General features: G+C 38.6%; 1 protein-coding gene and 1 long non-coding RNA gene across 4 annotated transcripts in view; one reads left to right on the forward strand and one right to left on the reverse strand.

The window, feature by feature from the left end:
* Positions 1 to 12,239, reverse strand: part of LOC133549615 (formin-like) — a 166,090-nt gene that overhangs the window by 116,845 nt on the left and 37,006 nt on the right. For 2 of the 3 annotated variants that reach the window (XM_061895210.1, XM_061895212.1), the window contains exons 4-5: positions 7,026 to 7,146; positions 4,878 to 4,939 (exon numbers count right to left, since the gene is read on the reverse strand). In XM_061895210.1, the coding sequence (XP_061751194.1) occupies positions 4,878 to 4,939; positions 7,026 to 7,146 (183 nt within the window). Of the gene's footprint in view, positions 1 to 4,877; positions 4,940 to 7,025; positions 7,147 to 7,259; positions 9,419 to 12,239 lie in introns of those variants that run through there. The other variant, XM_061895211.1, reaches the window with a different exon arrangement.
* On the forward strand, positions 1,919 to 4,327 carry LOC133549641 (uncharacterized). The gene is made up of 3 exons (XR_009806131.1): positions 1,919 to 2,022; positions 4,129 to 4,192; positions 4,260 to 4,327. It is a non-coding gene; the product is annotated as an uncharacterized LOC133549641 (long non-coding RNA).

Below are 12,239 nucleotides of genomic sequence, written 5' to 3' on the forward strand. Positions count from 1 at the left end.
GGCCAACAACAATTTGTTAAATACATTATTTTGATTTTGATTTGACTCAAACTGTAACTCCTAGATGGATATCAGAAAGTTATTCGCCCGCAGCAGGTAAGAAGCAGCAAGGAATGAGAGATGTAAGTGAAGTCCTAGCTAGCTAGGCAACATCATTGTCTTAAGTTGATGCTAAGTTAGCTAACGTTCTTCCTTGTATCAAGACAAACATATTCATTTGCTGTACGAGCTGTCGGGGGAATTTCCAATGAACATGAAACATCATGTTGGTTATTGTCTGCTGGTTCTGCATCAATGATGATTTAGAGTAAGCATGTGTGAGTTGAGTGCTTCTCAAATGGTTTATCTTCAGGAAGAAAAACATTTTTCCATATCATCAAGTCGTGAGCCAATTTTTAAATCATTCAAGTTTATTTCACAGAAAAATAGCACAGTAGACTTGTCTTGTTAATCGGTGCGACTTTGACTAAAATAATCTTGTTTTGTCACCAGAAAAATGGCTACAGCTAAAGCATCTGATTTTGTTTCCAGAAAAAATAGTAACATTTCTGTATTTGTTTTAAGAAAGATGGCTGAAAATATCGGGTTTTGTTGCCCCATTTAGATTGTTTTTAAATATATTTCCATGTCTGTCCTGAGTCCTCCTCCAACTTTTGAGTCAGTTTGCCTTTTGCTGAAATACTCACTAATAGTTATTAGAAAAAAGGCTAAAATAATCTGGTTTTGTTGCCACAATTAGATTTTTTTCTCCCTAAACTTTTTTTTTTTCATGCACACATCTGACTACGACTCACTGAAAATGACACACAATACACTTTTATGTCACGGCCCACCAGTTGGGAACCACTGGTCAACTGTATAACAGTTACTGTAATATTTCCATGTCTGTCCAAAAATGCAAAAATGAAAACGAGACGTTACAGTTTACTTCTCAGAAAATGATTCCCTGAACAAACACACAACAGTTGTTCATTTATTCTACTACTGTGGCTTTATTGTTTTGTGTATATTTTATAGTTTTGTGTATCTGAAATAGGATTAGCCACATTGCCATAAATGGAAATTAAATAATATAAAAGAACCCAGAGATGTGAGGGTGCTTTATTTTTTGTTTTACTTTTGTAGATGTTAAATTGTAAATGATTACTGCAATAAATATTTCAGAAAGATTCATTGCTCTTCCTTTTTGCTTTTACTAGTAGCAGTTTAGAAGTCTGGAGTAAAAAAGTGCACAAGTAGGTCAAATGCATTAGTTAATTTCAGGTGGTTAATCAAAGATCCATACAACATAATCTGATATGATTTCATAGTTTAAAGCACTATTTATGTATTTTTTATGATAAATAAGCGCTAAAAATGTTTTTCCTTGCGCGCTTTGCACGCTCACATGAATTATTTGTGCCCCAGGTGTGCCCCATTACAGTATTAGGTCTAGTGACGCCCCTGGCTAGCATACAACATGATACATCACAATTTCCAGTTTTGTCTTTTCAACATGTTCGAAAAGGAGAAGGAAGAAGCAGGGCTTATTTAATACTACCCCTTTTCTTTTGCATAACAGTAGCTAAAACTTTTGGTCACTTCCTGTTCTCAATGTATTTACAGCATACTCCATAAGTAATCACAATAAAAATAAATAAATAAATAAATAATACTCCGTGAAAATAAAATGTTCATAAAATTAAAATCCTAATAGCACAAATGTTTTTTTTTTGACAACACAAACGTTAGGAATAGAGATTTCGGCAAGGTGGGGGTTGTAGGGTTTCTTTAAAAATGTGTTAACCACAATACTGTAAATGTTAGACTGAGTAAATGACATGACTCACTATTGCTCCAGTTTTCTTGAAGCCCCGCCTCCCAGCTAGCTCCCTGCACTCTGATTGGCAAACTTTCTGTCACATGAACCAGGAAGTCTTTTATTCGGAAGCTTTACTTCAAAGATGTACTACGTACTCAATAGAGAGCATAAATATACACCATAGAATAATTTTTCAGCAGCTTGGATATCTTCATTAAAAGGTAAAAATATTTGAAGTACTAAAGCAGGTGTAAGAAAAATGCAATAGTCTATGTCATTCAAAACCGCCTACACTATGTACAGCACATGTTAATCCCACAGTGTTTGTCATGCCACTTAATGAAAACAATAACCGTTTTTCTGGTATAAAATATCAAAAATAGAATTGCACTTTCAATGTTGCAATGTTGAATGACGCAGTAAAGATGTGCTCTGCGGGTGTACTTGAAACATTTTTTGATTACTTAGCGCCATCTTGTGTACATAACTGTTAACTGCTATGAAAGTGTATCCCAATGGATATTGGTATGTAAACCTTCTTTCACAAATGTTTTCATATTATTCTGGAAGCATTTGTCATTTACAAGACTGCACATCATTACACTTTTTAAGATATTCTGTCTACGTTGGTGTCATGCAGTTAAAGGCCTACTGAAACCCACTACTACCCACCACGCAGTCTGATATTTTATATATCCATCCATCCATCCATTTTCTACCGCTTATTCCCTTTTGGGGTCGCAGGGGGCGCTGGCGCCTATCTCAGCTGCAATCGGGCGGAAGGCGGGGTACACCCTGGACAAGTCGCCACCTCATCGCAGGGCCAACACAGATAGACAGACAACATTCACACTCACATTCACACACTAGGGCCAATTTAGTGTTGCCAATCAACCTACCCCCAGGACTGCAGGAACTTCGTATTGTGAGGCAGACGCACTAACCCCTCTGCCACCGTGATCAATGATGAAATATTAACATTGCAACACATGCCAATACGGCCTTTTTAGTTTACTAAATTGCAATTTAAAATTTCCCGGGAGTTTTTTCTTGAAAACGTCGCGTAATGATGACGTGTACGCTTGACGTCACGGGCTGTTAGGAATATGAGTGCTGTGCGCACACACAGCTAAAAGTCGTCTGCTTTAAAGGCCTACTGAAATGAAATTTGCCATATTTTTGCTGAAAGGATTTAGTAAAGAAAATGGACGATAAAGTTCGTCCATTTTGGTACTTCCTGAAAAAGCCTCGCCTTATCGGAAGTCGCAGTCGATGACGTCACATGTTGATGGCTCTTCATATATTCACATTGATTTTAATGGGAGTCATTAACAAAAACAGTTATTCGGACCAAGAAAACGACAATTTCCCCATTAATTTGAGCGAGGATGAAAGATTCGTGTTTGAGGATATTGATAGCGACGGACTAAAAAAAAATAAAATAAAAAACGCGATAGCATTGGGACGCATTCCGATGTTTTTAAAGACATTTACTAGGATAATTCTGGGAAATCCCTTATCTTTCTATTGTGTTGCTAGTGTTTTAGTGAGTTAAATAGTACCTGATAGTCAGAAGGGTGTGTCCGCGGCCGGTGTTGACGCGCAGTGTCTCAGGCGAGTCGACGGCAGCTATGGACGGCACAAGCTCAGCTTTTATCCGGTCAGAACTGACTTTTTAACCACAATTTTATCACCGAAACCTGCTGGTTGACATTTGGTCTGGATTCATGTTCGCTTGACCGTGCTGTGATCCATAGTAAATTTTCACCTCCTGGAATTTTAAACAAGGAAACACCGTGTGTTTGTGTGGCTAAAGGCTAAAGCTTCCCAACTCCATCTTTCTACTGTGACTTCTCCAATATTAATTGAACAAATTGCAAAAGATTCAGTAACACAGATCTCCAAAATACTGTGTAATTATGCCGTTAAAGCAGACGACTTTTACCTGTGTGTGTGTGTAGCGCTCACACTTCCTAAAACCCTGTGACGTCACGCGTACACGTCATCATTACACAACGTTTCTAAGACGAAACTCCCGGGAAATTTAAAATTGTAATTTAGTAAACTAAAAAAGCCGTATTGGCATGTGTTGCAATGTTAATATTTCATCATTGATGTATAAACTATCAGACTGCGTGGTGGGTAGTAGTGGGTTTCAGTAAGCCTTTAACGGCATAATTACACAGTATTTTGGAGATCTGTGTTGCTGAATCTTTTGCAATTTGTTCAATTAATATTGGAGGAGTCAAAGTAGAAAGACGGAGTTGGGAAGCTTTAGCCTTTAGCCACACAAACACACGGTGATTCCTTGTTTAAAATTCCTGGAGGTGAAACTTCACTATGGATCAGAATGGACATGGATCCCAACCAAATGTTAACCAGCAGGTTTCGGTGAGAAATTTGTGGTTAAAAAGTCGCTTCTTACCGGATATCAGCTGAGCTTGTGCCGCCCATACAGCTGCCGTCGACTTCCCTGAGACACTGCGCGTCAACACCCGGCCGTGGACGTACACTTCCGACCATCAGGTACTGTTAAACTCACTAAAACACTATCAACACAATGGAAAGATAAGGGAGTTCCCATAATTATCTTAGTAAATGTTTCTAAAAACATATGAACCCGTCTCATTGCAATCGCGTTTTTTTTTTTAACTTGTTTTTTTTTTTCTAGTCTGTCGCTATCAATATCCTCAAACACGAATCTTTCATCCTCCCTCAAATTAATGGGGAAATTGTTGTTTTCTCGGTCCGAATAGCTGTTTTTGTTGGAGGCTCCAATTAAAATCAATGTGAATATGTGAGGAGCCATTAACATGTGACGTCATCGTCTGCGACTTCCGGTAGAGGCAGGGCTTTTCTCCAGTTGCGAACTTTATCGTGGATGTTCTCTACTAAATCCTTTCAGCATAAATATGGCAATATTGCAAAATGATCAAATATGACACATAGAATGGACTTGTTATCCCCGTTTAAATTAGAAAATCTCATTTCAGTAGGCCTTTAAGTTATTATGTTTTAAAGTGTGTTTTCACAAAATGTTTCAGTCTTCTATGCCACATTCGACATAACAACTTACATGCATTCGCTCCAAGTCTTCCTTACATTCTCTCTTGAGCTGCAAAAGGGAAGCCTGGTGTTCTGAAAGCGGGCAGAAAACATGTTACCTGTATTGTACTGTATGTGCAAAGACACAAAATTCCATGCAAAAAACTCTTATCATCATCGCTGAGAGGGTTTAGTTGTCGCAACAATGAATGATTCATTGAACTTGAAGGATGTTGAATTTCTAGTTTGTCCGAAATGTACAATTGGGTTTGATGAAACAAGTGATAAAATGCTACAGAAGGGTGGGTAACTTTCTTTATAAAAGGCCCAGCGTGACAACTAAACCGACCAGTTTTTAATTGTGCAGCTGGTAAGACTGATGCTCTAAATAAAACAATTTGTCAAGCCAGACAAAACACTGAGATTATCTGTTGCCACTAATAAATTAAGGCATGGGTGCCAAAGATAAAAACAAACCAAAATTAATTATACAGAATTATTTCAGACATACACATATTATATGGTAATGTAAATGGATTGTACTTGTACAGCGCTTTTCTACCTTTTTTGTAAGGAACTCAAAGCGCTTTGACACTATTTCCACATTCACCCATTCACACACACATTCACACACTGATGGCGGGGGCTGCCATGCAAGGCGCTAACCAGGACCCATCAGGAGCAAGGGTGAAGTGTCTTGCTCAAGGACACAAGGGACGTGACTAGGATGGTAGAAGGTGGGGATTGAACAAGTAACCCTCAGATTGCTGGCACGGCCACTCTACCAACTTCGCCATGCCGTCCCCAAAATATATATAATATATATAATTGTACAAATGCAAATGTATTCATTAACGATTAGAGAAGTTTTAATTCTATTTAAATTTTCCTTTGCTGAAATATTAACGTTTACCTCACTTCACTCAATTACAATTACCTGAGAGTTTAAGCCACATTTTAAGGTAAACTGTGAAAGTTTAGCAATGATAGAAAACAAGGGGGTGCTTACAAACCAAAAATACTTTAGATTTACTACTTTTGGTATTTAAGTTTATAAAATATTCATCTAGGTCAGGGGTGTCAAAACTATTTCCACTAAGGGCGGCATACGGAAAAATTAAAAGATGCCTTGGGACCACTTTGATACATTTAAGACAGTACAACTGATCAAAAGAAGGTTAATATACCCTAAGATGTCCAACTAAACATGAATATCTTAGCTTTGTGTTATTAGTGACAAAGCAAATTAGTGTAATATCTAATAATAGACGTATTAGATACATAATATTAATGCTGAGATAGGCTCCAGCAACCCCCGCGACCCTAAAAGGGACAAGCGGTTGAAAATGGAAGGATGAATGTATTCATACAATTAATTAAAATATAATTAAAAAAATGACAACCAGCCAACGTTCGACATTCCTGATTGATATTTTAATTGTGTATTCGACCCCGAAAGGGACAAGCGGTAGAAAATGGATGGATGGATGGACGGATTGTAATAATGTATGTATCATCTTTTCCAAATACCTATAGAAAGCATATAAAGGCAAATGCTGATTCACAGTTAATTGTATCTTAAATTTCATGTGAGCTGGTATGACAATAATGTTCCTTAAATCCTTGAAATAGTGTAGAAAACATACTTGGCTAATAAAGCTGATTCTGATTGTCATAATAAGCAATCATATAACATAGACTTAGACTTAGACGGGGACGGCGTGGCGAAGTTGGTAGAGTGGCTGTGCCAGTAATCTGAGGGTTACTGGTTCAATCCCCACCTTCTACCATCCTAGTCACGTCCGTTGTGTCCTTGGGCAAGACACTTCACCCTTGCGCCTGATGGGTCCTGATGAGCGCCTTGCATGGCAGCTCCTGCTGTCAGTGTGTGAATGTGTGTGTGTGAATGGGTGAATGTGGAAATACTGTCAAAGCGCTTTGGGCTCCTTAAAAAGGGGTAGGAAAGCGCTATACAAGTACAACCCATTTATCATTTACCATTAGACAAACTTTAATGATCTACAAGGGAAATTGTTCCACAGAGTAGCTCAGTTACAATAAAACAGGATATTCTGTGTTGTGTCCTAAAGCCTTGATCCATATGATTATTCGTAATGTCACCACAGTCAGCACTCAAACACAGATATGTAAATACAGGAAAGAAGTGATAGGTTCTTACCTGCCTCAGTGTACTTAAGTCCCACCTTTTCTTCATCATCTTTGGATTTGGGTGGTGGCCACACAGCCTGAAGACGCCCTGGAGTCCGGTCCTCACTGTCAGCAGGGGAAATGGCCTCTGTCTGTTATGACAGAACAAACGCAACAACCTTAACATATTGCTTTACAAAGCTGTGATAATCGTTTTGATGCATACAATGTATGATTTAAAGGACTTTAAGAAGTGATAACGTACGCTGGCTTCTGTGGGAGTTTTTAATTCCTTGCTGGTAGTTTTGGAGGCTCTCTCAAAAATAGATCGTAGACTTTCTTTGTCATTCTTAATCTTCTTTTTTATAGCTTCCAGATCCACAGGTTCCATTTTGTCCTTCTTGATAGATTTAGGGCCAAACATGTTCTTGAAGGCTTCATAGGCCATGTCTGAGGTTTTCTTGATGTCTGAATGTGGGGGTTTCTGTCCTTCAACATTTCCAGCTTCAGACTCCTTTTTGTCATGCTCTGGTTCCACTTCCTGTCTGTCACTTTTAGCCTCATTGGGCTTGTTAAAGATCTGACTGTTTCTTCGGCTTTCTGTGAGAGGCTTTGGCTCTGGGTGTTTTTTGACAGGACTGACAGTCTTCTGCTCAGGGAGAAGCTTGGTTTTGTTCACGGTCTTCTTCAGACTGAGCAATGCCAGGTCAGCATCTTTCTCACTTTGCTTGATTTCTGACACAGTTTCCCTCTCGCCCCCCACTACTCCTTTCTTTAGCACCCTCAGACCACTGAAGAGGGCTGGCATTTGAAAGGAAGGGGGTGACGAGTTAGAATGGGATGAGGATACTGATGTTGGTGTCTTTGGAGATGTTGAATGCTGGTATGTAACTTTGGCCCTTGGATGGAGATTAGCAGATGACTTTTTATCGGCAGATGACTTTTTATTGGCATCTGACTGCAAATCCAGATCAGAGTGTGATTCCACTACATCAAGTTTGGCACTTAGTTGGAAATTTCCACATGACTTTTTATCTGCATCTGGCTTCAAATTTTGCTCACAGGTTCCAGATCTTTGTGCGTTATCTTGGTCTTCAGTCTCCTGTTGTAAAATAGATGTTGCTTTTGCATTGTTCTCTTTAATAATGGAAGGAACTGGCAGAGAAAAATCTATACCTTCAGAGTAATCGCTCTGTCTTTTTTTTTTCTCTACGTGTTTACTTTCACCTTTTTCTGTGTTTGACGCTTCTGCTCTGTCAAACATTTCAGTTGTGTTTTCTCTGGAAACTGTGGCGGTCAGGACAGTCTTAATGTCAGTTTTTTGACTAGACCTTTTGTAGTTTAAAGGGGAACTCTTAAACGTATGTGTGCGAAACTCTGGCACATGGAATTCCACCTCAGGTACATGTCCTTGTTCATCTCCGTCACTATGGTGTATCAAATCATTGCCATCCACATGTAGGTTGTGCTCTCCTGACCCAGACAGCTTTTTTGACAGACTTTTATGCTCATCTCGCTCATCCTCATTTTCAGAGTCAGAGTTAAGATATGTTTCCACTCTTGTAACCAGGACTCGATCTTGTTGCTCTGAGCATGTTAAGACTCCTTTAACTGAATCCTTATAACTTCCCCCAAGAGACACATCCTTACTCCCTTTAAGAGTTTGACTCCCTTCACCAACAACACTCCCGCCATCTGATAGTTCCTTATAAGATGTCAATATAGCAGGCTGCACATCTGAAGGTGACCTTTCCCCAGTGAGTAGATTGTTAAATACATTTAATATAGAAGCAGAGGGTTTTGTCCTTTGGGCATCAGAAATATTACTTGAACTGTCCATTATTTTTCAAATCTCACACTGGCATAAAAAGAAAGGGAAAGAAAACTAAGTGGCTGCTTTGGCAAAGCGTCCAAACTGTGAGTGCCTAATCTGCTTCTTTTCCACCTCAAAGACTGGCAGGAAAACAAAGGTCTTTGTATGGACAAATCTCTTACCTTCTCCAGGACCAGCAATAACAATACTATTTTATGTGTGTCGCAGAAAGGTTGAATATAGACGCCGTTCTATTGGTCACATTAGGACCACCACAGCTTGCGTGCTAGTAAAAGTTTAGGCTGCACTCTGTGAGATAGTTCCCCATGTCGCTGCAAGATAAGTCAATCTGTTCAATGGCTGGAATTATCTTGCTGTAATCTTCATAGAGCAGAGTTCACCTGATTTTCACATTTCCTCCTATTCCCACAAGGTGAGGTGTATTTTCCATGTTGATGATGTTATCCTTATTATCCTTTCAGAGTAAAGTCCTGGAGTCACGACAAAGAATTTCCTCTGTTCCGAGTCTCTCTTCTCTAGCTATATGTCAAAGCAAGAAGAAAATGTCTTGCCGGCTGTAGTGTGAGAAAAAAATCTACAGGTTGGAAAAAAAAATGTGTCTCACTGGTCTACCCAGTCTGTGGACGCCTCCCATCAAGTCCCGCCCTTTTTGGGAGGGAAACCGTAGCACCGGCCGCAGGTGTCTGATTACCTCACGTCCCAGCGTGGCAGAGTTGTAAACACACAAGGACAGTGTGTAGTGAGCTGGAGATGCAAACAAGTCCTGTAGCGCTGCATTGCACCGTTCAGTGTGTGCTACTGCAATAAAAAGCCTCTGAGGATTATCTTGTGTGGTCATAGGCAAGTCTTGCTAACATGCTAACACCGATCAACCTAGTGGGAGTAGCAGCCTATACCCACTCTAAATATTCAAGTGTGACTAATTACCACTGCTACTTGTCGTAGGTGCACTGAAAAACATGGCTATTTTTTTTTAAATATTTTTGTATCAGAACTTTTGCTGATTGTTCGCTTAGCTTCAGGGACAAACAACATTCTTTCAGTTGCCCTTAGTAACAAAAGGACACTCTTTAGAATGCAAACTGCATGATTGAACACCTAATCCGAAAGAATGTGCACGCAATTTGCATAAAATGTTTTGAAGTGAGCTTTGTATTTGTGTTAATGCTGTGAATCAAGCATTTCATCACATTACTGCGGTCATTCATCAGAAAATATTTTTTTTTCTTCCGAATAGTTTCATTCCACTTCTTTTTTAGTAGGGCTATTTTCTTATGTGCGTCATGATGAAATATATATATATATATATATATATATATATATATATATATATATATATATATATATATATATATATATATATATGTATATGTATGTATGTATATACATACATACATACATACATATATGTATGCATGTATATATATATACATACATGCATATACATATACATATATATATACATATACAGACATATATATATATACAGTATATATATACATACATACACTTACACACATAAATATATATATACATATACATACATATATACAACATTGCTCAAAAATAAAGGGAACACACACACACACACACACACACACACACACACACACACACACACACACACACACACACACACACACACACACACACTCATTTATAAACACCCACTTTTAAAAAAGTCAAGAAAATAAGTATTTGAACACCCTGCTATTTTGCAAGTTGTCCCACTTAGAAATCATGGAGGGGTCTGAAATTTTCATGGTAGGTGCATGTCCACTGTATGAAAAATAACCTGAAAAGAAAATTCCAGAAATCACAATGTATGATTTTTTAACAATTTATTTGTGTGATACAGCTGAAAATAAGTATTTGAACAACTGTCTATCAGCTAGAATTCTGACTCTCAAAGACCTGTTAGTCCGCCTTTAAAAGTCCTCCACTGAATGATCCTGAATCAGATGCACCTGTGTGAGGTAGTTAGCTGCATAAAGACACCTGTCCACCCCATACAATCAGTAAGACCCAAACATTCTGCATGGCTAAGAGCAAAGAGCTGTCCAAAGACACCAGAGACAACATTGTACAACTCCACAAGGATGAAAAGGGCTGCGGAGAAATTGCCAAGCAGCTTGGTGAAAAAAGGTCCACTGTTGGAGTAATCATTAGAAAATGGAAGAAGCTAAACATGAAGGTCAATCTCAATCGGAGTGGAGCCACATGCAAGATATCAACTCGTGGGGTCTCAATGATGCTAAGAAAGGTGAGGAATCAGCCCAGGACTACACGGCAGGACTTGGTCAATGACCTGAAAAGAGCTGGGACCACTGTTTCTATGGTCACTGTTGGTAATACACTAAGACGCCATGGTTTTAAACCATGCATGGCATGGAAGGTTCCCCTGCTTAAACCAGCACATGTTAAGGCCTGTCTTAAGTTGGCCAATCACCATTTAGATGATCCAGAGTAGTCATGGCAGAAAGTTTTGTGGACAGATGAGACCAAAATGTAACTTTTTGGTCATATTTCCACTATGCGTGTTTGGAGGAAGAAGAATGATGCGTACCATCCCAAGAACACCATCCCTACTGTGAAGCATGGGGGTGGTGGCATCATGCTTTGAGGTTTTTTTCTGTTCATGGGACATTGTGAGATTTTGGCCAAAAACCTCCTTCCCTCAGTCAGATCATTGAAGATGAGTCGTGGCTGGATCTTCCAACATGACACTGCCAGGAAAACCAAGAAGTGGCTTCGTAAGAACCATATCAAGGTTCTGGAGTGGCATAGCCGGTCTCCAGACCTAAATCCAATTGAACATTTTTGGAGGGAGCTGAAAGTCTGTGTTACTCAGCGACAGCCCAGAAACCTGACTGAACTAGAGAAGATCTGTGTGGAAGAGTGGGCCAAAATCCCTCCTGCAGTCTGTGCAAATCTGGTGAAGAACTACAGGAAACGTTTCACCTCTGTAATTGCAAACAAAAGGTACTTTACCAAATATTAATGTTGGTGTTCAAATACTTATTTTCAGCTTTATCACACAAATAAATTGTTAAAAAATCATAGATTGTGATTTCTGGATTTATCTTTTTAGGTTATCTCTCATACAGTGGACATGCACCTACCGTGAAAACTTCATGATTTTTAAGTGGGAGAACTTGCAAAATAGCAGGATGTTCAAATACTTATATTCTTTACTGTATATATATATATATATATATATATAAATATAAATATATATATATATATATATATATATATATATATATATATATATTAGGGGTGGGCAAATTAATGCGTTAATTATGACTTAACTCTTCAATCTATTAACACCGACAATTATTTTATCGCACATTTGCGTATGTTGTTTACATGCTTTTATTTTGTTAATGCCTTTTCTTAACAAGACGGCGT

This window comes from Nerophis ophidion, linkage group LG03 (assembly GCF_033978795.1).
Source record: "Nerophis ophidion isolate RoL-2023_Sa linkage group LG03, RoL_Noph_v1.0, whole genome shotgun sequence".
NCBI lineage: Eukaryota > Metazoa > Chordata > Actinopteri > Syngnathiformes > Syngnathidae > Nerophis > Nerophis ophidion.